Source organism: Triturus cristatus, chromosome 12 (genome assembly GCF_964204655.1).
Source record: "Triturus cristatus chromosome 12, aTriCri1.1, whole genome shotgun sequence".
Taxonomy (NCBI): Eukaryota; Metazoa; Chordata; class Amphibia; order Caudata; family Salamandridae; genus Triturus; species Triturus cristatus.
The window spans coordinates 179,104,636-179,131,906 of NC_140595.1; the positions used below are offsets into that span (position 1 = coordinate 179,104,636).

General features: G+C 50.8%; 1 protein-coding gene across 10 annotated transcripts in view; it reads right to left on the minus strand.

The window, feature by feature from the left end:
• CNOT1 (CCR4-NOT transcription complex subunit 1) overlaps positions 1-27,271 on the minus strand; it is a 1,579,387-nt gene that overhangs the window by 308,025 nt on the left and 1,244,091 nt on the right. For all 10 annotated transcript variants that reach the window (XM_085638198.1, XM_085638193.1, XM_085638201.1 and 7 more), the window contains one exon: positions 1,278-1,441. In XM_085638198.1, coding sequence (XP_085494324.1) covers positions 1,278-1,441 — 164 coding nt within the window. The remainder of the gene's footprint in view (positions 1-1,277; positions 1,442-27,271) is intronic.

Consider the following 27,271-nt stretch of genomic DNA (forward strand, 5'->3'; position numbering starts at 1 on the left):
GAGCTTGCAGGACCGCTCCCGCCTAGCTTTCAACGTCAAGGCCCTGCATTCGGGGCACGACTTGTCAGCCCCAAGACAGTAGAGACACCGATGGTGGGGGTCGGTAACTGACATCAGTCAGTGACAGACGTCACACGGCTTGAACCCGGGCATCCCTACCGGCACCAGGAGTCGAAGTAGACTCGAAAAAGATAGACAAAATGTCCAAAAAGTTAGTCAAAAAATGATTAAGGGTACGCTCTACCCGGATCTGCGCTTGCTGGCGCGGAAAAAAGAACCGACGTCAACGCGCGAGGGCGGCGTCTAAGTACTCAGACGTCATCCCGGCGATCACGACGCCGAACGCAGAGTCACAGACGCCGCCTAGCGATGCTCAGGGGTACTGCTGACGAAAAATGTTTCCGGTTCCAGCCCGACGCCTGGGGATATTCTAAGGTAAGGAATCTAACGTGTTTCTTTCAGATTTCAAGTTATAGGGTGAACTGCCCCTCAATTTCAATCCCAGGAAAATTTCTACCCCAATGCCCCACTTCGCTAAACCTACCGATACATTCCCCTTGACAAAGGAAAGGATTAAGAAGGATCACTCCACTGCCTAACATTTTTCTCCACTAACACTTAAGGAGTAATGTGAACATTTTTGTTTAGTTAATTAAAACCAAAACAATATTCTAAAACACCAGATTCATTGTACCGTTAAAAGCACACAAATATATACATAATAAAAATCATAGTATCAATTTATTGAGTCGGGGATACATCTCCTTATACATTGCATTCAAATTAATTTCTTTTTCACAGTACTGTCAATGTTAAAAGAGACAATGACCACTATAGCGACTCCATGACCAATTTCAATATGTCGAGACTTTCTTACAGCTGATTACAAATGTTAAGTGGCGACTAAGTTGCGGGGCATTCGAGTCAAGGCATTTTAATATGGTACTTCTGCAGGAGCGGATGCCTCTTTCATTGGACTGTATCTTCAGCAATTTACGGTGTTGCGGACCCAAGGCTGGGCAGATGCATATTAGGTGAATAAAGTCCTTACTGAGGTGTAATATTTTCTTTTACTTTGCTCTAAATAATAAATCAGTTTTGACCCAACAGCAGTGCTGCACAGCTATACAGTCAGAGAATGTCAGAGATAAGACACCTAAACTGGAGTGAAAATTCTAGGGGGGGCGGGTGTATATATTATATATATATATACATACATACACACACACATACATATATACACAGCAAAAAAAAAAAAAACATTTACAAATACTCACCAAAAAGCAGTCAAGGTCTGGAAGTTGATTGTCTCTAGCACATGCTCTGGGGCGTTCAGTTCCAACAGCAGCATGATGAATATTCGATGGTAAGGGAGTTGTTGGAACTCAGTTTGTCTTGCATCATGATCTTGGAGGAGAACCCCAACCACAATACCAAGAACCTAAAATAGAAGGTAATTGTGCTATTTTAAAGAGACCAATTTTAAACATCCAGTTAGTCACAACAAGGCCAATCATAACCTATAGGAAAATATCAATATGTGAAGAACAAGCATTTGCAATGCAATTGGTCTCGCCTTTGGGACCTTACAAGTATTTTGCTATGCAGCACATTATGGTGGGTACAGCAACATTTACTGTTGTACTGTGCAGGAAGCAGTGAAAAGGTGCAGTACCACAAGCCACATGTATAATTAAACGCCACCGAAAGAGATTAACAAAATCTTCCTAAAACAACTACCAGAGGAAAGCTGTAAAGTTGCCAGGACCTGAGCCACTGACAAAAGAAGAGGCAATGAATAAAGTATGACAACGAGTCCAAAAATGATACAACAGGAGGGACAAATAAATTAATTCACAACTTAGAGGGAGAGAAGGGCAGAGGCATATCCCACCAATGAGTTAAATTAAATCCAAAGAAACGTGGCCAGCCAGAGCCCTACAAGTAAGGGAAGATGAGAGCAGTTATGGCCACAGGAAAAACAGTGTGTGGGGCAGTGTTACGACTCACATAGTGCCTAGTGGGTTAGCGCAAGCTAGTAGCAGATGGGCAAAGAAACTACTCTGAATTATTGAGCTATAGATGGTCTAGGGGTTGGGGGTAGTTTGTAAGAAGCCAGATCATGGCGAAAAACATGTCCCGTTCCACAAGTAGTAGATGCATAACTACCTATCCGTTGCTGCAACACCTCCACTTCCAACGCAAATCAAACTACGTCAGCAGTTACAACAAAATACACTATCCTTTCCTTTGCTGTTTAACAATACACGCACCCTTTACAATGCTGTAAAGCAGTACAAAGTGGAGAGTGGGTGGGGCTTCTATTCCATACTCCAGTACGGCAGAGGCTGATTGTCCTGGAGCTTGAGGCAGTCCCCTGAGGGGGTGTTCAATCCCAGCACCGCACGAGGCTCCTATAGACCCGCTTCAGGCGAGAGACTCCCAATTTTAAGCCACAAATAGTGTTCTGTTGGCTGTCCCCCCGCCTGAACGTGCCTCTGGCTCAACAGAGGTGAATGGGGCAAAAACATTCTTGCAATGGTTTATTCAAAGTCTCCCATTTTACTCTTCTAGCATTGTGAAGGAAGGACTCGCCCACAGCAGGCGAGAATATCCTTGCAAAGATTAATTCAACTAAGTCAAAGTTCCTTGTTCACAGAGAGACGCCAGCAAGCAGCGACCCAGCTGATGCCCAGGCGGGAACCCACACACGGAGGTGTCCCTGCCAGCCTTTACCAAGCTCCACCCAAACTCGAACGGACAGGGTGGCATGCATGGTATTGTGCCTTACCCGCAAGCAATGCCAGGAATTCCCCCCATTCAGCTCTTAGAAACCCGTGCCAGGGTCACCATCCACAAGGAGCGCTTTGTGACGTGCAGCGCTCCATGAGGCTTTAAAATCCGATTTTGCTGTCAGAGTTAGTCTTTTTGAAAGAAAAAAAAAACATTGACAACTCCATTGCATTATTCCGCCCATGCTGTTTTGATGTTTTCTAACCTGTTTTGGAAAGAATGGAAAGCACATTTGTTTATTCAACATGCGGACGACAACTGTGTTCATTGCTGTCTTTCTGGATTTACAAGCCAGACCGAAAGAGTTAGCAGATGAAACATGCCCCGTCAAGGGAGCAGTCCCACCCCAGAGCTCTAAGACAGGAGTGTGGTTTATTGACACAGCCCAGCCCTCCAGGCCCTAACATGGGGACACTCCCACAGAGCTTATGGCTGCTCACTCTTAGGGCTGGCTTGAGGCCGCAGCCCTTTTTTCAGTTTTATCTAGCACAATCTCAGGACGAAGGTATCAGAGCGCTTTACAGGAACAGCAGCTGCATTAGAGACTGACACTTTCAATTTCAGGCACGGGGAGATGAAGTGATTTGCCAAGAATCACAGGGTGTTTGAGCGTCTCTGCCGAGACTCGAGCCTGCTTCCCCAGCTCCGAAGTCTGCCGCTCAGAGAGGATTGTATGCCCCCTCACTTCCATTCTAGAAGCCAGCCTGTATTTCACCCCACACAATAAACCTAAGGGGTTATGGCAAAGCATGGCTCCAGAAATACTGCATCAGATGCCATCGAGCTGATGTGAGTAGTAGGAAAGAAAGTTAATACAAAGGCAGTGGGCCGGACGTATTTATGGTGCAAAGCATGTTAAAGCTCACAGCCATTTACCCTTGGATCAGGCTTGGAGAGAGAAGAATATGCTGTTTCAGAGGGAGAGGTTGTGATTCAGGGGTGGGAGCTGGGGACCAGTGTTCGAACCACGTCAGCTCAACGTACGAGTTACTTACCTTCGGTAACGATGTATCTGATAGAGACGATTCTAGCCGCAGATTCCTTCAAGTAGAATTATCCCCAGGCGTGAGACTGGATCCGGAAACTTTTTGACACAGCATCCTTGCGCGCCGGGGGCGGGGCGACACCACGCGACTCCGCCCAGGTGTCGTCCGCGTACGTGACGTCAGCAAGGTCATATAAGACCCGCCCCGGCACGCCCACGTCAGTTTTCTTCAGAGAACTTTTCCGCACCACAACGCGGAACCACCAGATAAAAACATGTGGGAGCATGGAAACAGTGTGCGAAGAGCAGAAAAATTGGAAAGACACGCTAACACCACCACCAGGGTAGTGACAACACCGCAGACCCCAAGGGCAGGGAAAGAAGAAGAACAAGCAGCAGAAACCTGCGCAGCCACCCTGCACGCACATAGACAACCTCCCATCCTTGCGTCCCGAAGGGAAGAACAGGCATAAAAGTCATGGCACACGTAGGAAGCCCACCCCCCTCATCCTGAGCAAGGAATGGGACCAGTCCCAAGACAGACAGGGACAACAAGCCACCCCAACCTAGAGGGCAACCACCCACAAGGACAAGACATGGCCAGAGGACCCTCAAACCTGACGATGGCAAAGGAAGGAAGGGAGGGGAGGACAAGGATAGAGGCAATGCCCCCCCCCCCCCTCAAACCTGGAGTGGCGAGAGCAGCAGGGCACCGGCGCACCAAAACCCCATCCCCCAAAGAACCAAGGGAGGAATGAACCGCCCCCAGACGGAGCCACCCGTCAAGAACAAGAGATGCACTCACAGGAGAGACAGCTCCCCACCGGGAGGCAAGTACCGAAGACCAACCCAAGGGTCCTCGCAGATTAGGGGAGGAAGGGCGGGCCGTGAAGGAACCTGCGGCTAGAATAGTCTCTACCAGGTACATCTGTTGCAGTAACCCCCCCCCCCCCCTTTTTTTTTTGCATAATAGCTGATACACTTTGCCTTGTTGTGCCCTGGGCTCCTGCCAATCAGGTGCCCAGGGCCTGTGTTCCTTCCCTAAAAACTGCCTAACAGCCAAAACCCAAATTGACAAACCCTGGCCACATGTCATCCCCTGGTAAACGGTACCCAGGGCCTTGTGACCAGGGAAGGCCTTTAAGGGCTGCAGCACTCATTGTGCCACCCTTAGAGGCCCTGTACCCTAACACACACTGCTCTTGCAGGCCGAGTGTCTGGATACAAGACAAAACAGAGTCGACATGGCACACATCCCTGTGTGCCATGCCCACTACCTACACTGCACTGGCATACATCAGCCACCTGTGAGAAAGTGCCCTCTTTCTTGCATGGTATGCCCCCACTTTTTGCTAAATTGCTGAATGTACCCTGGACTCCTGCCAATCAGGTGCCCAGGGCCTATGTTCCTTCCTTAAAACACACAAACTCCAAATTGGCAAACCCTAGCCACATGTCAGCCCCTAGTAAATGGTACCCTAGGTACCCAGGGCCTTGTGACCAGGGAAGACCCCTAAGGGCTGCAGCACTCATTGTGCCACCCTTAGGGGCCCTGTACCCTTAACACACACACACTGCCTTTGCAGGCTGAGTGTCTGGGTACAGGACAAAATGAAGAGTCGACATGGCACACATCTGTGTGGCATGCCCAACACCCACACTGCCAAGGCATATGTCAGTCACCCCTCTGGCTGGGTGCCTTATGCCCATGGTGTGGGCACAAGAGCAGGAGCCCTGTGCCCCTACAATACCCAGGTCCATTCCCGGGCACTGTAAGTGCAGTGCTGCCATTTAAGATTACATGGTGCTGAGAGCTCGTCAAACACGAGCTCCACAGCACCATAATGGCAACACTAAAGACTGGGAAGTTTGGTATCAAACTTCTCAGCACATTAAACCCACACTGATGCCAGTGTGAGATTTAATGTACCAAGCACCCCAGAGGGCATCTTAGAGATGCCCTCCTACAACTAACCTACAATCCACGTCTGCTCTGAGGCTGCCACACAGCCGACACGTTGCTGGACCCCTGGGTGGGAGAGCCCCTGCTCTCCCGGGCCTGCAACAATGCACATCCTGGGTGAGGTGATAGATCTCCTCCCCCAGGATGAGCAAAGGGAAGCTTCAAAGGCCTGCCGCCTCTAGGAGTTTCCCCAGGCCACTGCAACCCCCCACTCTGGCGGGAAGCTTGGCCGGAAACCCCATACAAGGACAGGGGATGTGCCAGCCTGCCCACCCCACCCCTCTGGTGGGGGAGGCGAGGTGAAGCACATCTCCGGGCTCTCGCCATCTTGAAGATGGGAGGCCCTACCCTATCAGGATTAGGCTACTGCCCCCCTCCCACAGGAGAGAGGCAGGATAGGGGGTGTACCCACCCCAGGACAAGGACCCATTGGTCCCTGGCATTCACCTACCTGTAACGCCCCTAAATCTAGTATTTAGGGGCACCCTGAACCTTCCTTCCCTAGATTCCAGATTCCGAAACTACAAGAAGAGCGAGAAGAAAAGAAGACCTGCCCTGCAGCTGCAAAGGAGAGGGAGACACCAACTGCTTTGGCCCCAGCCCTACCGGCCTGTCGACCTCGGATTTGCTCCTGCTGCAAACCCGGCATCTCTTGTGGCCAGCAACCTCAGAAACCCCGGAGGACCTGGCTACCTTTTAACTCTGATCCCCTGGGACTTCCATGAGTAGAGGCTCTACTCAGAACCTACCTTTCACCCCTGGCAGCAGCCCGGAACCGCGATCCCAGCCCACTCTGCACCCGCCAAGCCTGGCCAGTGCCGGAGTGAACTAAACCCACGAGGACGACCCCATGGCGACTGTGACCCCGAGTCCAGCACCCAAGGACCCCCCTCGACTATCCTGAAGAAGCTTGCAGCCTCAGAACAGAGTGCCACCCCAACCGCGATCAACAAGAGGGTAAGATTTCCGACATCAAAAGGCACCCCTGCACCCGGCGCCCCACGGCCCTCGGTGCCCAATCCCGGGGTACCTACCTATCCTCCAACTACCCAACTTACCCCTCGAAGTGGTGGTGGCACCTGAAGAGTCCTCGTCCCCGAGCCTGCAGTCTTTGTTCAAACCGGAGATTTCCCATAGAAATCAATTGAGCGCCCGACGGCTCAAAAGCACCCTGCACCCAGCCGCCCGAGTGGCCCTGGCAGTGAAAACTATACTCTAACCTACTTCCCCACTTGCCCTGAGTAAGTGACCAGGAGCCCAGCTCCCACAGCCGCGTGGCTTGCCCGACCGCAGCCACTAACCCAGGCCCCCCTATCCCTCATAGGATAACATTGGGTCTAACTCTCTCTGCACCCGGCCGTCCTGAAACCGCTGAGGGTGAACTGACTACCTACCTGACACTGGGGGACCCCTGAGTCTATGCCCAGAACTTTAACTCTGCCAGTCGAGTACTTACCCTTAAACCGCTAACTTCATTTTCCTCATAGGGTAACATTGACTGGCTTTTTCTTGGAAATTCTTCTAAGTGTGGACTTTTCAAAACTCAAAATATTCACCAAAAATCAGCCGAGTACCAAAAACGAATTTACTCACCTGCTCTTAGGTGAGCTCCCAGTGCTGGATCTTGGTGCCCAGCACTGACTCTGAAAAGTACCCACAACTATACTTACCTTTAACTCATTTTTCTTCCATAGGAAACCATTGACTGTTTTTCTGTGAAATTTCTTCTAAGTGTTGATTTCTGCAATTTCTAAATATTCATCAAAAATCATCTGAAAACGTAATTACTTACCTGTTTTGGATAAATGTTCCAGTACTGAGTCTAGACACCCAGTACTGGATTACAAAAGTAACGATAACCTACTGTACCTGTAACCTACATTTCCTTCCATAGGGAACTATTGATTGTTTGCTCTGAAATATTTTCTAAGTGCTAACTTTTGAAATAGCTAAATATTAGTTAAAAATCATTACAGTACCAAAGTCGACTTTCAATAGCTGATTCTGAGAACTGACCCAGGACTGGATCTAGGATCCAAGCCTGGAATTACAAAAGTAATCTAAAAAGTAATCTGTTGCATATAATTTGAATTTATCATTGAGCTCAATGTATTGTGTTTAGAAATAGAGTTGCCTACTGCAGTTACTTGTAACTGTTTACTAAAAAGTCTATTGCATATACAAAAGTATTTTTATGAAACATCTCCTGTCGAGAAAGTATATTTTAATTCCAAGTGTTGGTTCTAAAATAAAACAAGCATATATTTTTTATACACAAACCATTGGCCTAGAGTTCAGTTATTGAGTGTGTGGAACTATTTGCTGACTGAGTGTGTACAACAAATGCTTTACACGTCCTCTGATACTGCCTTACTGCTCGACCAGGCTACCACTTTGGAGAGTAAGGTTATATCTAACTTTAACCTCTGTTAAACCCTTGGGGTCTGTGGACTCTGTACACCCTGTACCTATTAAGGAACAGTATATACAGAGCCACTTTCTCACACCACCCCTCTAGCTGGGTGCCCTATGCCAGTGGTGTGGGCACAGAGGTAGGAGCCCTGTGCCCCTACAGTACCCAGGTCCATTCCTGGGTCCTGTAAGTGCAGTGCTGCAATCTAAGAGTATATGGTGCTGGGAGCTTGTCAAACACTAACTCCACAGCACCATAATGGCAACACTGAAGACTGGGAAGTTTGGTATCAAACTGCTCAGCACATTAAATCCACACTGATGACAGTGTGGGATTTAATGTACCAAGCACCACAGAGGGCATCTTAGAGAGGCCCCCTGAAACCTAAACCTACAATCCACGTCTGGTCTGAGGCTGCCTAGGCTGCCACCCAGCAGACATGTTGCTGGACCCCTGGGTAGGAGAGCCCCAGCTCTCCTGGGTCTGCAACAATGCACATCCTGGGCGAGGTGCTAAATCTCCTCTCCCAGGATGGGCAGGGGGAAGCTTCAAAGGCATGCCGCCTCTGTGAGCTTCCCCAGGCCCCTGCAACCCCCCACTCTGGCGGGAAGCTAGGCTGGAAACCCCAAATAAGGACAGGGGATGTGCCTGACTGCCAACCCCACCCCTCAGGTGGGGGAGGCGAGGTGAAGCACATCTAAGGGCTCTCGCCATCTTGAAGATGGAATCCCTGCCCAATCAGGACTAGGCTCCTGCCCCCCTCCCACAGGAGAGAGGCAGGATAGGGGGTGTACCCACCCCAGGGCAGGGACCCATTGGCCCCTGCCCTTCACCTACCTGTAACACCACTAAATCTAGTATTTAGGGGCACCCTGAACCTTCCTTCCCCAGATTCCGAAATACAAAGAAGAGCAAGAAGAAAGAAAAGCCCTGCAGCTGCTAAGAAGAGGAAGACACCAACTGCTTTGGCCCCAGCCCTACCGGCCTGTCTACCCTCGAACCTGCTCCTGCTCCAACCCGGCATATATTGTGGCCAGCAACCTCACATACCCCGGAGGACCTGGCTACCTTTTGGCTCTAAGCCCCTGGGACTCCCATGAGTAGAGGCTCTACTCAAAACCTACTTCTAATCCCTGGCAGCAGCCCGGAACCGCGAACCCAGCACACACTGCACCAGCCAAGACTGGCCAGTGCCGGAGTGAACAAAGACCACGAGCACGACCCCACGGCGACTGTGACCCAGAGTCCGGCACCCAAGGACCTCCCTCGACACTCCTGAAGAAGCCTGCAGCCTCAGAACAAGGCGCCCCCCCTACCGCGATCAACAGAGGGTAAGATTTCCCGACACCAAAAGGCACCCTTGCACGCGGCGCCCCGCGGCCCCCTGTGCCCAATCCCGGGGTACCTACCTATCCTCCAACTACCCAACTTACCTCTCGAAGTGGTGGTGGCACCTGAAGAATTCTCGTCCCCGAGCTTGCAGTCATTCTAAACCGGAGATTTCCCATTGAAATCAATTGAGCGCCCGAAGGCTCAAAAGCACCCTGCACCCAGCCGCCCGAGTGGCCCTGGCAGTGCAACCTCTACACCTACCTACTTCCCCACTTGCCCTGAGTAAGCGACCAGTGTGAGAAAGTGGCTCTGTATTGAATATGCTACTTACCAGTATGCATCTGTTCTTGGCATGTAGGGCTGCTGACATTCATATCTGTGCATAGATCGCCGCCTAGTGTTGGGTCCGGATGTTTGCACGTTGTTGTCCTGGAAGAGTCTTCGAAGTATCCTGAGATAGGCGACTCCTCCCCTGGACCACAGTGCGCATGGGCATCCTCTCCATCCTCAGATTGTTTTTCGCCATTGTGGCAGTGATGGAGTAGATACAGAAAGTGATGACCATTCTTACAGTAATTCTGAGAGCTGCAGCTGCTACAGGCGCCGGGGATGAGGGAGGGCGATATGAATGTCAGCAGCCCTACATGCCATGAACAGATGCATACTGGTAAGTAGCATATTCAGTTCGAGGCATGTGGGCTGCTGAATTCATATCTGTGTATAGAATACATAGCAGTACCTCCTATTAGCGAGCGGTGGCTACCAGTGCCAGTTGCAGCGGTCTGAAAAAGAGTTTTGAGAACAGCCTGTCCTACAGCTGCCTGCTGTTTTGATTGCACATCTACACAATAGTGTTTGCTAAATGTGTGTGTAGTGGACCAGGTGGCTGCTCTACATATATACTGCAAAGGGATGTTTCCCAGGAAAGCCATGGAGGCCCCTAACTTGCGTGTTGAGTGGGCTCGTGGGGGAATCGTTAATGTGCGTTTAGCCTTTTGATAGCAAATTTGAATACATTTAACGATCCATCTGGCTATACCTGCTTTGGAGATTGCGTTGCCTTTGTGTTGTGGGGAAAAGGCAACGAAAAGTTGTTTAGTCTTCCTAAAGATCTTAGTCCTGTCGATATAGTACATGAGGGCTCTCTTCACATCTAGTGTATGGAGTGCTCTTTCTGCGACAGTTTGTGGGTTTTGAAAGAAAACGGGCAGTTCAATAGTTTGATTCATGTGGAACTGCGATATCACCTTGGGCATGAAATTGGGGTTGGTACATAGTACGACCCTATTGGCGTGAACCTGTATAAATGGCTCTTGAATGGTTAGTGCCTGGAGTTCACTAACTCTTCTTGCCTTTGATGCGGCACCACGGAAAGTTCGAGAAAAGTGGTGTACCATGGCTGGCGTGCCCACGTTGGAGCAACCAGGACGAGTGTCAGTGAGTGTTGTCTGAGTTTGCGAGCCACCAGCGGTATCAACGGTGCTGGGGGAAAAGCGTACGCAAATCTGCCGGACCAGTTCATCCATATCGCATTGCCCTGCGACTGTGGATGTGGGAACCTGGCGGCAAAGCTTTGGCATTTTGCGTTTTCGCTTGTGGCGAATAGGTCTATCTCTGGATGACCCCATTGCTGGAAGTACGGTTGGAGTACTGATGGGTGTAACTCCCACTCGTGCATCTGGTGGCTGTGTCTGCTGAGCAGATCCGCCATCTGGTTGTCCTTGCCGGGGAGGTGTTCCGCCATGAGGAACATGTTCCTCTGAATGGCCCACTTCCACATGCTCTGAGCCAGATGAGACAACTGTGGAGAGTGTGTTCCTCCCTGCTTCTGTATGTAGTACATGGCGGTCATGTTGTCCGTCCGGATCAACACGACTTTGTTGCACAAGTGTACTTTGAATGCTTTCATAGCCAGGAAGATTGCCATCAGTTCTAGGAGGTTGATGTGCATCTTCTTTTGTTGTGTTGTCCATAGTCCCTGCACTGTGTAGTTGAGTACATGAGCTCCCCATCCCTGGAGAGACGCGTCCGCTGTCAGTATTATCTGTGGAACAGGCTCTTGGAACGGTCGGCCCTTGCAAAGGTTTTGTGGATTCCACCAATGCAGAGAGTTGTATGCCCGACCGCTCACCAACACTAGGTCTTTTAGTTGTCCGTGAGCCTGGTTCCATTGACGTGCTAAGCACTCCTGAAGCGGGCGCATATGTAGTCTCGCGTGTGGGACTATGAAGATGCAGGAGGCCATCATGCCTATCAACTGCATGAACACTCGCGCGGGAAGGGAGTGTTGTGGTTTGAACTTGGAAATCAGCATTTGCATGCTGTTGATTCTCACTAAATTTGGCTGAGCTGTGGCCGCCAGAGTGTCTATGGTCGCACCTAGGTACTGTTGTACGTGTGCGGGTTGGAGATGTGATTTTGGGTAATTTAGTGAGAACCCCAGACTGTGAAGGAGGTGAATGGTGCGGGACATGTGGCTGGCACATTGCTGGGCTGACTTTGCTCGAACAAGCCAGTCGTCCAGGTAAGGGTAGACGTGTATGTGCTGCCTCCGTAGATGTGCCTCCACAGTAGCTAGGCACTTTGTGAAAACTCTGGGTGCTGTTGTGACGCCGAAGGGAAGAACCTTGAATTGGTAGTGCTGCCCTTGAATAGTGAACCTGAGATATTTCCTGTGTGATGGGTGAATGGGTATGTGGAAATACGCATCTTTGAGGTCTAGTGTGGCCAGGAAGTCTCCCTGTTTCAGCAGTGGGAGGACTTGTTGCAGGGTGAGCATGTGGAAATGCTCCGAAAGAATATAGCGGTTGAGGGGTCTCAGGTCTAGTATAGGTCTGAGTGACCCGTCCTTTTTTGGTATTAAAAAGTACAGGGAGTACACCCCTGTACCTTGCTCGTGGACGGGTACGACCCCTATTGCGCCTTTTTGCATCATGCTTAGCACTTCCTGCTGTAATCGCGCTAAGTGCTCTGAGGACATAGGACGGTGTTTTGGGGGTATTGTGGGTGGAGTAGAGGTTAATTCTAGGCAGTAACCGTGTTTGATAATATCTTTGACCCATCTGTCCGTGGTGATGGAGTTCCACGTGTCCATGAACTTTTGCAACCTTCCCCCGACAGGTGTTGTGTGGTCGGGAGGAAGGGAGAGGGCGTCACTGTTTGTTCTTGGGAGAGGATTTGGTATTGCCGTATCCGCGTCCTCTGCCCTTTGTGCTTGAACCACGATATCCACCCCTGTTGTTTTTATCGTAGGTACTTTGGGTGTTGCCCTCTTGTAGGTTTGCTGTGACCCCTGTCCTCTACCTGCTCCTCTATTACCGGGGCGACGAAAGGAGCCACTCCGAAAGGTTTGCGTTTGGAGAGCCCCCATGGACTTTGCAGTGTCTGTGTCCTTTTTTATTTTTTCTAGTGTCAACCTCTGGCCCGAATAAGTAGTCTGGGTTGACCGGCTGGTTGAGGATGTTATTTTGCATCTCAGGTTTGAATCCGGAGATTCGTAACCAGGCGTGTCGTCGTAACATGACGCTAGTGTTTATGGCTCTGGCAGCTGTATCTGCGGCATCCAGTGCACACTTGATGGATGCGTTTTTGAGGAGTTGTCCCTCTCTGATGAGGATCTCTGCTCCCTCTTTGTATTGGTCAGGGAGATGTTGTAGTAATGTTTCTAGTGTGTCATAATGCGCTCGTTCGTAGCGAGCCAGGAGCGCTTGAGTATTGGCAATACGCCATAGGTTAGCTGCTTGGGCCGCAACCCGTTTGCCGGAGGTCTCTAACACCTTGGACTCTTTGTCCGGGGGAGGGGCATCCCCAGTCGTCTGCGAGTGCGCCCGTTTACGAGCATTCGCGACTACTATGGAATCTAGAGGCAATTGTCCTCTAATATAGGTAGGATCCCCAGGCGCTGACCTATATTTTTTGTCGATTCTGGGGTTGAAAACTTTGGCCCTGGTGGGTTCTTTGAAAATGTCCTTTGCTGGTTTGAGGACACCTTTCAACATGGGTAGAGTTTTAACATGTTTTTCTGAGGATGCGAAAGTGTCCATGAGAAAATCGTCCTCGATGGTGTCAGAGTGGAGTTGAACACCATGATTGGCCGCAGCACGTTCAATGAGGGCGTTGAATGCGGCAGTGTCCTCTGTGGGAGACGTTTTTGCTCCATAGAGTTGCGGGTCCTGTGTATCCATAGGTGCACCCGAGTCTACAGGGTCATCCCAAGCTTGGTCAGGGTCCTGTTAGCCTTGAGGGTCCATCTCTCCGGGGTAGGGGACTTGGTCACCCATGTAGTCCTCCAAAACGTCTGTGTCGGAGTGTGTCGGAGAGAAGGACTTTGGATCTTAGTAAGAGGCATTGAGAGGCTCGTAAAGAAGTGGTTCTGAATCCACTGGCAGCTTTTTCTTTAGTGGGATCCGGTAGGAGTCCAAAGTTGGCTCAGAAGTTATCCTCCTTTTGTGAAGCATCATTCTGCCTGTTGCGGCATCGATGATGTGTGAAGGCGACGTCTCCGTAGGAGAGTGTTCTGCAGGTGTTATCCTGGTGTGGGTGACACGTGTTCTGATTTCGAACAGTTTTGGCGCCGTGGATGGTGGCAGGCCAAAAGTGATGTTGGCCAGTGCCGGAGAAGCTTTTTGAGCCTTTTTCGGCTCGGAGCTTGATGTGTCCTGGAGGGCCGCCTTATCTTTGATGCGTTGCAAGGATGCTGAAACTTGCCGCACCTGGAACGCCGACGGTTCTTTGGCGCCGACCGGTTCCGTTGAGGCAGGCGTGGACGTCTTCGGTGACACGGGGTCATCGAGGAGAGGTAGTAGCTGTCGACGGCGTCGATGATTGTGCCTTTGGTGCTGTTTTGGAAGTGGTGTGAGATCCAGCAGCCATTTTGACCTTTTTGGTCGGAGCCGATTGTTTCGGTGCCGGGAGCCGAGGCGGCTTGGCGGTACCGATGGTCTTTTTCCGTGCGTCGGCGCTAACGTCGGCTGCTGCAAGCTCGGCACCGAAGTCCCGTTTCGTGCGGTCGGTGCCGACGGGTTTGGCTGGCGTCTAAGGCGTGGTGGGCTTCGATCCGACCAGTGTGACTTTCAGTTTCGGTTTCTGCTGAACCGAGACGGCTTTCGGTTTCGATGAAGGGAAACCAGCAGTTTTGGGTAGTATAGGTTGCCGCTTAATGTCCGAGGCCGGGCCAGAGGGCGGGGCCGAATGGATGCGGGATAGGTCTTGGGTAAGGCCCGAAGGCGATCCCTCGACCGGAGCCACAGACTGACGCACTGGGATATCCAAAGTCTGTTCGGGTAGGCCTTGCTCGTCACCGGAGCTACTCTCTTCGGCCCCTAAGGCCTCATTGTAGTCTCCTTGCTCGGTGTCGGCTTCGTCTCTGTGGAAGAGTTGTTCTTCGACGTCTTCCGATCCGGAGTCGTGTTCGGAAGCGGGGCTGGAGGGTAGGTTCTCCACGTCTTGCACATCTTCGTCCTCGGCGTTGAAGATGTCAGTCGGGGCCGGTGCCGCTTGCTGCGCTTCGAGCCTCGCTGCTCGACGATTCCTGAGAGTCTTCTTGGATCGGAATCGGGCACAGGCCATACATGTGGACTCGTCGTGATACAGTGAAAGGCATTTGTTGCACACCGGGTGGACGTCGACATGGGGATATTTCGCATTGCATACAGGGCACCGCTTGAAGGGCGTCCTCGATTCCATCGTCGATGTCGGGTCGATGGTCAGGTATGATGCGAAAAAGTTGGTTTCTGGAAGTTAGTGAACTAACAAATAACTATCGATACCGATCGGGAACAGTACCGACGCGAACTAAAGGCCTTTTGGCCTGTAAAAAGTTTTTCCTAATTTGAGTCAAGATAAGCACATCCGAACCCAATGGCGGAAAAAAACAATCTGAGGATGGAGAGGATGCCCATGCGCACTGTAGTCCAGGGGAGGAGTCACCTATCCCAGGATACTTCGAAGACTCTTCCAGGACAACAACGTGCAAACATCCGGACCCAACACTAGGCGGCGATCTATGCACAGATATGAATTCAGCAGCCCACATGCCTCGCACATACTGTTCCTTAATAGGTACAGGGTGTACAGACCCCAAGGGTTTAACAGAGGTTAAAGTTAGATATAACCTTACTCTTCAAAGTGGCTCGACCAGGCTACCACTTTGGAGAGTAAGGTTATATCTAACTTTAACCTCTGTTAAACCCTTGGGGTCTGTGGACTCTGTACACCCTGTACCTATTAAGGAACAGTATATACAGAGCCACTTTCTCACATTGGTGGATCAGTGGTGGGATTCAAACTTGCATTTGTTGGACTACTTGGTTACCATCTGACCACACGACAGAACTCCTAAAAATTGCCTTTAGAATTCTGATTGGTCTTTCCAAAATTACTAAAAGTCTTGCTAGGGCCTTGCTTAAGTCCCATTAGAATTTTAGAAAAATGAAAGTCACTATAGTCAGGGTAGAGGGTTAGAACTGTCAGGTTAGAATGTCTCAAACAAACCCAGCTATTAGTGATAATAATAAAATGGACCTGGTGGAGGAGCTCGACCTCACACCTTACTTACACTTGTCTTTCAAGGAATTGAGGTCCTTATGCAAACTTAAAAATTTACTCATGTGGGAACTGTTCTCTGGTAACTGCAGAGACAGACTTCTGACCCTTTCTGGGCCCCAGAGGCAGGATCCTATGACCTCATGAAGAAAGCTCTGATTGAGGGATTTGGATTCACCACTGAGAAGTATAGAATTAGATTCAGGGGGGCTCACAAAACCCAGACCCAGTCCTGGATTGATTTTGTAGATTTCTCAGTGAAGACACTGGATGGTTGGTTAGCTGGACATGGTGTGCAGGATTTTAATGGATTGTACAATTTATTCATGAAGCAACATATTTTGAGTAACTGCACAAATGAAAAGATGCATCAGCATTTGGTAGACCTAGGTCTAATTTCTCCCCAAGAATTGGGAAAGAAGGCAGACCACTGGGTCAAGACTAGGGTGACTAAGACAACCACTGGGGGTGACCAAAAGAAAGTGGTCCCAAAACCTCCCCAGGGGAAAGGTGGTGAGAATCCCCAAGATAAAAAGTTTGAGTCTTCCAAAGGGCCCCAAAAACCTGTTCAGGTGGGTGGGACCCAAACTACTCCCTATGTGCCCCAACCATATAGGGGGAAGAACTTTGATCCCTTAAAGGCCTGGTGTAATACCTGCAAGAAGCAAGGACACTTAACTGTAGCTTGCCCCCAAAACAAAGCCCCTAAGGCACCCAGTACAGCTACTCCTGGGGCAGCAAGCATACAAATGGGATCAGAGGTGTACCCTGAGCAAATCTGGAAACACACTGAAGCCAGTCTAGTCTCCTTGGGAGAAGTGGTGTTTGCCACTGTAGCTGTGTGGCCCCCCAACTTAAAGAAATACTTGCAGTACCCCAGGGTGAATGGAACTAGGGTAGAAGCTCTGAGGGATACAGGTGCCAGTGTCACTATGGTGAATGACACACTGGTTTCCCCTGAGCAATACTTGATTGGGAAGTCTTACCCAGTCACCAACGCTGACAGTGTCACCACTAGTCATCCCATGGCAACATTAGGCTGGGGGGGGGGGGGGGGGGGGGGTTTACTGGCCTGAAACAGGTAGTGGTCTCTCCAAAGTTGCCAGCGGCCTGTCTGCTTGGAAATGATCTGGTTGAACTAAAGGCCCATGCAGCCATGCTGGGCATTCCTGAATTGGTGTGTGTGCAAACCAGAGCACAGAGCAAGAGGAAGGGTGAAAAAGTAGGTCTGGAGCCTGGAATAATGGCCCAGCCAACCAAGAGAAAAGGAAAGAAGACTGGGAAACCAGCTTCTACACAGCAAACCATTCAGGACCCCTCTCCACAGGGAGAGGATTTGGATACCCCTGAGGGAACTGAGTCCATGGAGCTTGACCCTTACCAGGTTGAACTCTTGGGCCCAGGGGGAGCCTCTAGGGAAGAGCTGTGCCAGGGTCAGCGAGACTGTCCCACTCTTGAAAGCCTGAGGCAGCAAGCTGTTTCAGAAGCAAGGGGAGATGTCAGTGGTACTCACAGAGCTTATTGGGAAGAGGGATTACTGTATGCTGAGGCAAGAAACCCCACTCCTGGAGCCACCAGCAGGGTGGTAGTGCCACAGAAGTACAGGGAGTTCCTCCTAACTTTGGCTCATGACATCCCCCTAGCTGGACATCTGGGGCAATCCAAAACTTGGGAAAGGCTAGTGAGTCACTTCTACTGGCCCCAGATGCACCAAAAGGTGAAGGAGTTTGTCAGCTCCTGTGTCACCTGTCAGGCCAGTGGCAAGACAGGTGGCCACCCAAAGGCCTCCCTCATTCCACTACCAGTGGTGGGGGTCCCCTTTGAAAGGGTAGGAGTGGACATTGTGGGTCCACTTGAGCCACCCACAGCCTCAAGGAACACATTTATTCTAGTGGTAGTGGATCATGCCACTAGGTACCCTGAAGCAATTCCCCTTAGGACTACTACAGCTCCTGCAGTAGCCAAGGCCCTTACAGAGAAGTGCCACAGAAGGGAGTAGGTTTCTCACCCTTTGAACTTCTGTTTGTTCATCCTGTAAGGGGACCACTTTGTCTTGTAAAAGAGGGCTGGGAGAGGCCTCTTCAAGAACCCAAACAAGACATAGTGGACTATGTGCTTGGCCTAAGGTCCAGAATGGCTGAGTACATGGAAAAAGCATCCAAGAACCTTGAGGCCAGCCAGGAGCTCCAGAAGCATTGGTATGACCAAAAAGCTGCACTGGTTGAATTTCAACCTGGGCAACAGGTGTGGGTTTTGGAGCCAGTGGCACCAAGGGCTCTCCAAGATAAATGGAGTGGCCCTTACCCTATCCTAGAAAGAAAGAGTGAGGTCACCTATCTAGTTGACCTGGGCACTAGCAGGACACCCAAGAGGGTCATCCATGTGAACCGCCTCAAGCTCTACAATGACAGGGCTGACATCACCATGCTGATGGTGACTGATGAGGAGCAGGAAGCAGAGAGTGAACCTCTCCCTGACCTCCTCTCTTACAGCCCAAAGGATGGGTCAGTGGATGGTGTGATCTTATCAGACACAGCCCAACAGCAAACTGACTGCAAGCAAGTCTTGCAGCAGTATGCTAGCCTCTTCTCCCTGACCCCTGGTCTGACAAACTGGTGTACCCATGATGTGGACACTGGTGACAATGCACCTGTCAAAAACAAAATCTATTGACAGTCAGACCAAGTCAAGGAGAGCATCAAAGCTGAGGTCAGCAAGATGCTGGAGTTAGGGGTCAACTCTATCACCAAAACAGATGCTCACCCTATCCCAAGAGCAGATGAACTGATAGATAAATTTGGGGCTGCCCAATTGCTCAGTACCTTGGACTTAACTGCAGGGTACTGGCAGATTGGCATGGCCCCAGGAGCAAAAGAGAAGACAGCATTCTCCACCCCTGATGGACATTATCAGTTTACTGTGATGCCCTTTGGGTTAAAGAATGCCCCTGCCACTTTCCAGAGGCTGGTGAACCATGTCCTGGCTGGGCTGGAGTCCTTTAGTGCAGCTTATCTTGATGATATTGCTGTCTTTAGCTCCACCTGGCAGGATAACCTGATCCACCTTGGAAAAGTTTTAGAGGCCCTGCACAATGCAGGCCTCACTATCAAGGCATCCAAATGCCAGATAGGACAGGGCACTGTGGTGTACTTGGGCCACCTTGTGGGTGGAGGCCAGGTACAGCCCTTACAACCTAAGATCCAGGCCATCATGGACTGGATAGCTCCAACGACCCAGACCCAAATCAGGGCATTCCTTGGCTTGACTGGATACTACAGGAGGTTTGTGAAGGGGTATGGGTCCATTGTGACCCCCCTCACAGAACTCACCTCCAAGAAAATGCCCAAGAAAGTGAACTGGACAGTTAGTTGCCAAAAGGCTTTTGACACCCTGAAAGAAGCAATGTGCTCAGCACCAATTCTAAAAGCTCCAGATTATGCCAAGCAGTTCATAGTGCAGACTGATGCCTCTGAGCTAGGGATAGGAGCGGTCCTATCCCAGACCAATAATGAAGGCCAAGACCAACCTGTTGCTTTTATAAGCAGGAGGCTACTCCCCAGAGAGCAGCGTTGGAGTGCCATTGAGAGGGAGGCCTTTGCTGTGGTTTGGTCACTGAAGAAGTTGAGGCCATACCGGTTTGGTACTCACTTCCTGGTTCAAACTGACCACAGACCTCTCAGATGGCTAATGCAAATGAAAGGGGGAAATCCAAAGCTATTAAGGTGGTCCATCTCCCTACAGGGAAAGGACTTTGAAGTGGAACACAGACCAGGGACTGCCCATGCCAATGCAGATGGACTTTCCAGGTTCTTCCACTCAGACAATGAAGACTCCATAGGACAAGGTTAGTCTCATCACCTTTCGTGGGGGGGGGGGGGGGGGGGGGGGGTGTGAGAAAGTGCCCTCTTTCTTGCATGGTATGCCCCCACTTTTTGCTAAATTGCTGAATGTACTTTGACTGAGTGTACCCTGGACTGATGCCAATCAGGTGCCCAGGGTCTATGTTCCTTCCTTAAAACACACAAACTCCAAATTGGCAAACCCTGGCCACATGTCAGCCCCTAGTAAATGGTACCCTAGGTACCCAGGGCCTTGTGACCAGGGAAGACCCCTAAGGGCTGCAGCACTCATTGTGCCACCCTTAGGGGCCCTGTACCCTTAACACACACACACACACACACACACACACACACACACACACACACACACACACACACACACTGCCTTTGCAGGCTGAGTGTCTGGGTGCAGGACAAAATGAAGAGTCGACATGGCACACATCTCTGTGTGCCATGCCCAACACCCACACTGCCAAAGCATATGTCAGTCACCCCTCTGGCTGGGTGCCTTATGCCCATGGAGTGGGCACAGGAGCAGGAGCCCTGTGCCCCTACAGTACCCAGGTCCATTCCCGGGCACTGTAAGTTCAGTGCTGCCATTTAAGAGTACATGGTGCTGAGAGCTCGTCAAACACGAGCTCCACAGCACCATAATAGCAAAACTAAAGACTGGGAAGTTTGGTATCAAACTTCTCAGCACATTAAACCCACACTGATGCCAGTGTGAGATTTAATGTACCAAGCACCCCAGAGGGCATCTTAGAGATGCCCCCTTACAACTAACCTACAATCCACGTCTGCTCTGAGGCTGCCCAGGCTGCCACACAGCAGACACGTTGCTGGACCTCTGGGTGGGAGAACCCCTGCTCTCCCGGGCCAGCAACAATGCACATCCTGGGTGAGGTGATAGATCTCCTCCCCCAGGATGAGCAAAGGGAAGCTTCAAAGGCCTGCTGCCTCTAGGAGTTTCCCCAGGCCACTGCAAAGCATCTCCGGGCTCTCGCCATCTTGAAGATGGGAGGCCCTACCCTATCAGGATTAGGCTACTGCCCCCCTCCCACAGGAGAGGGGCAGGATAGGGGGTGTACCCACCCCAGGACAAGGACCCATTGGTCCCTGGCCTTCACCTACCTGTAACGCCCCTAAATCTAGTATTTAGGGGCACCCTGAACCTTCCTTCCCCAGATTCCAGATTCCGAAACTACAAGAAGAGCGAGAAAAAAAGAAGACCTGCCCTGCAGCTGCGAAGGTGAAGGAGACACCAACTGCTTTGGCCCCAGCCCTACCGGCCTGTCGACCTCGAACCTGCTCCTGCTCCAAACCCGGCATCTCTTGTGGCCAGCAACCTCAGAAACCCCGGAGGACCTGGCTACCTTTGAACTCTGATCCCCTGGGACTCCCATGAGTAGAGGCTCTACTCAGAACCTACCTTTCACCCCTGGCAGCAGCCCGGAACCGCGATCCCAGCCCACTCTGCACCCGCCAAGCCTGGCCGGTGCCGGAGTGAACTAAACCCACGAGGACGACCCCACGGCGACTGTGACCCCGAGTCCGGCACCCAAGGACCCCCCTCGACAATCCTGACGATGCCTGCAGCCTTAGAACAGAGTGCCACCCCAACCGCGATCAACAGAGGGTAAGATTTCCCGCCACAAAAAAGGCACCCCTGCACCCGGCGCCCCACGGCCCTCTGTGTCCAATCCCGGGGTACCTACCTATCCTCCAACTACCCAACTTATCTCTCGAAGTGGTGGTGGCACCTGAAGAGTCCTCGTCCCCGAGCCTGCAGTCTTTGTTCATACCGGAGATTTCTCATAGAAATCAATTGAGTGCCCGACGGCTCAAAAGTACCCTGCACCCAGCCGCCCGAGTGGCCCTGGCAGTGAAAACTATACTCTAACCTACTTCCCCACTTGCCCTGAGTAAGTGACCAGGAGCCCAGCTCCCACAGCCGCGTGGCTTGCCCGACAGCAGCCACCAACCCAGGCCCCCCTATCCCTCATAGGATAACATCGGGCCTAACTCTCTCTGCACCCGGCCGTCCTGAAACCGCTGAGGGTGAACTGATTGTACCTACCCGACACTGGGGGACCCCTGAGTCTATGCCCAGAACTTCAACTCTGCCAGTCGAGTACTTACCCTTAAACCGCTAACTTCATTTCTCCCATAGGGTAACATTGACTGGCTTTTTCTTGGAAATTCTTCTAAGAGTGGACTTTTCAAAACTCAAAATATTCACCAAAAATCAGCCGAGTATCAAAAACGAATTTACTCACCTGCTCTTAGGTGAGCTCCCAGTGCTGGATCTTGGTGCCCAGCACTGACTCTGAAAAATACTTACAACTGTACTTACCCGTAACCCAATTTTCTTCCATAGGAAATCATTGACTGTTTTTCTGTGAAATTTCTTCTAAGTGTCAATTTCTGCAATCTTTAAATATTCTTTAAAAATCGTATAATATCTGAAAACGTAATTACTTACCTGTTTTGGATAAAGGTCCCAGTACTGAGTCTAGGCACCCAGTACTGGATTACAAAAGTAACGAGAACATACTATACCTGTAACTTGAATTTTCTGCCATAGGGAATCATTGACTTTTCTATGAAATATTTTCTGTCAACTTTTAAAATAGCAAAATATTGCTTAAATATCACAACAGTAACTAAAACGAATTTACTCGTTTCCAAGAACTGTCCCAGGACTGAATCTAGGATACAGTCCTGGAGTTAGAAAAGTAATCCTGAAAGTAATCAATTGCACCCAACTTAAAATTCCCATTGAGCTCAATGTATTATTGTGTTTGAAATTGCGTTGCCTATTGCAACAAAACTATTATCTGCAAAACTCAATTGCCTATTGCAAAGTATTTAACTAAAGCATCTAATTCTGGAGAAAGTAGATTTTGATACCCATTGTTGGTTTTAAAATAAAACAACCATATATTTTGTATATAAACCATTGGCCTAGGGTTCAGTTCTTGAGTGTTTGAGACCATTTGCTGACAGTGTGTACAACAAATGCTTTACACTGTCCTCTGATACAGCCTTACTGCTCGACCAAGCTACCACTTTAGAGTGAAAGGTTATATCTAACTTTAGGCTCTGCCAAGCCTCTGGGGACTGTGAACTCTGTAAACCTGTACCTATTGGGGAACAGTATATACAGAGCCACTTTCTCACAGTAACACCATGGAGAACAGGTACCCGAAGGCGACCAGAACCCTTCAGCAGAGCGCAAGCCATGTGACAGCTACCAAAACCCCACATAGGGCACGTGAAGTCCCAATATATGGGAACCCTCTTTGGAAGAACTTCCGCAGCAGATGAAGAAACAAAAGAACGACGGGGGAAAAAAAGCACCCCAGCTACAGGCTTGACAGCAGCCCAAGCAAAGCAGAAGGCCCAATATCAAAGACCAAGTCTGCGCAACGACTCCTGCAGAACGCACACACAACAAAGGGGGCCGTTGTAAGAAAGTGGCTCTGTACATACTGTTCCCAAATAGGTACAGTGTGTACAGAGTCCACAGTTCCCAGAGGTTTGGTAGAGGTTAAAGTTGGATATAAGCTTACTCTCTAAAGTGGTAGCTTGGTCAAACAGTAAGGCAGTATCAGAGGACAGTGTAAAGCATTTGTTGTACACACTCAGCCAGCAAATGGTCTCACACACTCAATAACTGAACTCTAGGCCAATGGTTTGTATACAAAATATATGGTTTTATTTTATAACCAACAATAGGTATCAAAATATACTTTCTCAGAATGAGATGCTTTAGTTAAATACTTTGCAATAGGCAATTGACATTTGCAGGTAATAGTTACAGTTTTGTTGCAACAGGCAACACAATTTCAAACACAATAATACATTGAGCTCAATGCGAATTTTAAGTTCTCGGTACTTTTGTAATCCAGTGCTGGACTCCTAGGCTCAGTATTGGGCCATCGATCTAAAAGAACAAGTTACTTAACTTCGGTAACTATGTATCTGTAAGAAACATTAAGATTCTTCACCTTAGAATATCCCCTGGCGTCAGGCTGGATCCGGAAAGATTTTTGTAGCAATACCCCTTGCTCGTCGCTAGGCGTAGTCTGCGGCTCCGCGTCAGTCGTTGGCGTCGTGCGCCGGAATGACGTTGGAGTACTTAGACGCCACCCTCGCGCGCAGTCATCAGTTCTTGTACATAGCTTTCCACGCCAGGAACGCAGAGCCATGCAAGAGACCGACACTGGTGCCAAAAAGTCTAAGGCCCTCAACAGGATGGCCTTAACCCTAGATGTCGGTTTGCAGAACGGGGAGGATGGGTGGGTCGGTAAGGAATCTAACTAACTAATGTTTCTTACAGATACATAGTTACCAAAGGTAAGTAACTTGTTCATCTGAAAGATACACGTTAGTTAGATTCCTCACCTTAGAATAGATACCCCAGCAATACCAACCCCGGTGGTGGGTCTGCAAACCAAGATCACACCAGAAAGTCCTGGAGAACAGAAGAAGCCATCTCTCCGTACTTGGCTGTCCAGGCAATAGTGCTTGGCAAACGTGTGCAGTGAGTCCCATGTCGCCGCCTGACAGATGTCCTGCAAGGGAACTCCCCGTCCCAGGGCAGTAGTCGCCGCTGTGGCCCGGATGGAATGGACTCTCAGCCCAACAGGAGGGTCCTTTTTCGCCAAGCAGTAACAAACCTTTATATACAATACGACCCACCGTGAAATGGTCCACTTGTGTACAGCCCTCCCCTTCTTGGCACCTACGTATCCAACAAAAAGTTGGTCGTCCACCCGGAACTGTCTGGTGCGGTCCAAATAAAAGGACAGCGCACGTTTGGGGTCCAGACGGTGGAGCCTCTCTTCCTCTTTCGAAGGATGCGGAGGCGGAAAGAAGGTGGGCAATCTGACAGATTGCCCGATGTGAAAAGGGGTCACCACTTTTGGAAGAAAAGAAGGACGAGTCCGGAGGACAACCTTGTCCGGATGAACAGAAAGAGGCTTAGATGACCGAGCCTGGAGCTCACTCACCCGTCTAGCCGAGGTGATAGCTACCAGGAAAGCAGTCTTAAGAGTCAGAAGACGAAGGGGACAATTGTGAAGAGGCTCAAAGGGAGCGCACATCAGAAAGGTCAAGACTAGATTCAAATCCCACTGAGGCATTACGAAGGGGACAGGAGGGAACATGTGAGTAATGCCTTTAAGAAAACGCGAAACCGGGGATTTGAAAAGAGAAGGCTGATCAGGAAGCCATAAGAAAGCAGAGATCGCAGAAAGATAACCTTTCAAGGTGCCCAGAGCAGAGCCCTGCTGGGCCAAAGAAAGAAGAACTTCAGAAAGAGGGGCAGAAAGGGGATCCACAGCCTTTGCTGAGCACCATGCCACAAATTTGTTCCACCTGCAGGCGTATACCGATTTTGTGGAGGGACGCCTGGCTGCCAGAATGACGTCACAGACTTCAGGAGGCAAGTCAAACGGCATCAACTGTCGCCGCTCAATCTCCATGCATGGATGTGGAGACTGGACAGGTTAGGGTGGAGGACCGTCCCCTGCTGCTGCGACAGAAGGTCCTCCTGAAGAGGCAGTCGTACCGGAGGATTGATTGACATACTGAGTAGCTGGGATACCAGTACCTAAGTGCCAAATCCAGAGCCACTAAGATGACTTGGGCCCGGTCGCGCCTGATCTTCAGCACTCTGGGCATAAGTGGTATAGGCGGAAAGGCGTACAACAGACCGCAACTCCACTCGCGACGAAAAGCGTCTCCGAGTGAGTGCCGCCTTGGAAATTCCAACGCGCAGAACTGCTGACATTGCGCGTTCTGTTCGGTGGCGAATAGATCTAACCAAGGCTCTCCCCACTGCAGAAAGAGTCCCTTGCGCCACGTCCGAGTTCAGACGCCATTTGTGATCCATCATGCACCGGCGGCTGAGTTCGTCTGCTCTGGCGTTCAGAGAGCCCGCCAGATGTTGAACCACCAGGATGATGCCCTGGTGTTCCAGCCATATTCAGAGGCGCAGAGCCTCCTGACAAAGGGTCTACGACCCCACCCCGCCTTGTTTGTTGCAATACCACATGGCGGTGGTGTTGTCAGTGAACACCTGCACGACACTTCCCCGGACAGAGGGAAGGAAGGCTTTCAGTGCAAGCCGGATCGCTCTCAGCTCCAACAAGTTGATATGGAGCCGGGACTCCGCTGGAGACCAGAGGCCTCTGATCTCCGCCTCTCCCATATGGCCCCCCCATCCCAGGAGGGACGCATCCGTCACTACTACGTGCTCCGGTTGGGGTAGGACGAGGGATCGGCCGCTGACCCAATCGCGGTCCGTGGGCCACCACTGCAACTGTTTCGCAGTGCCCTTGGAGATCAAGACATGGTTGGACAGGTTGCCTCGATGCTGGGCCCACTGAAACTTAAGGTCCCACTGCAGAGCCCGCATTCGCCACCTGGCGTAATGCACCAACAGGATGCAGAAGGCCATCAGCCCCAGAAGCCGCAGCACCAACCTGACCGAAACCCAGGATAGAGGCCGAAAGATGGGAATCAGAGCCTGAATATCCCGGACCAGCTGTCCTGGAGGATAGGCCCGGAACTGCACCGAATCTAGAACCGCTCCGATGAAGAGGAGCATCTGGGAGGGTCTCAGGTGTGACTTCGGCACGTTGATGGAGAACCCCAGCAAATGCAGGAGGTCGGCCGTAGTCTGGAGGTGGGAGACGACTCCCTGGGGCGAGCCCGCCTTCAACAGCCAGTCGTCGAGATAGGGGAAGACTGGAACCCCCGATCTGCGCAGATGAACTGCTACCACCGCCATCACTTTCGTGAACACCCAAGGGGCACTGGTGAGGCCGAAGGGGAGCACAGTAAACTGAAAGTGCTCCTGACCCACCGTGAACCGCAGGTATCGCCGGCAGGATGGGGATGTGAAAATAGGCGTCCTGCAAGTCCAACGCTACCATCCAGTCTCCAGGGTCGAGGGCAGCCAGAACCTGAGCTAAAGTGAGCATCTTGAACCGTTCCTTCCGGAGGAAGGCGTTGACGCTCCTGAGGTCCAAGATAGGGCGTAGGCTCCCTTTGCCCTTCTTGGGAACCAGAAAGTAGTGGGAATAGCAACCTTCTGGACCAGGAGCGCGCTCGACGGCCTCTTTGGTCAAGAGGGCCGTAACTTCCTCCCGCAGAAGATTAAATTGATCCCCCGACATAAGGTGGCACTACGGTGGCATGGCTGGAGGGGTCGTCTCGAAGGGGAAAGAGTAGCCCCTTCGGACGATTGGCAGCACCCACCTTTCCGATGTGATGGATCGCCAGTGGAGCAGGTGATGGTGAACTCTGCCGCCCACTGGCGTGGAATGGGCCTGAAAGCTCGGACTAGGAGGGATTTGAGGCCGATGCTGCCGGGGTGGATGTGGACTGACCGG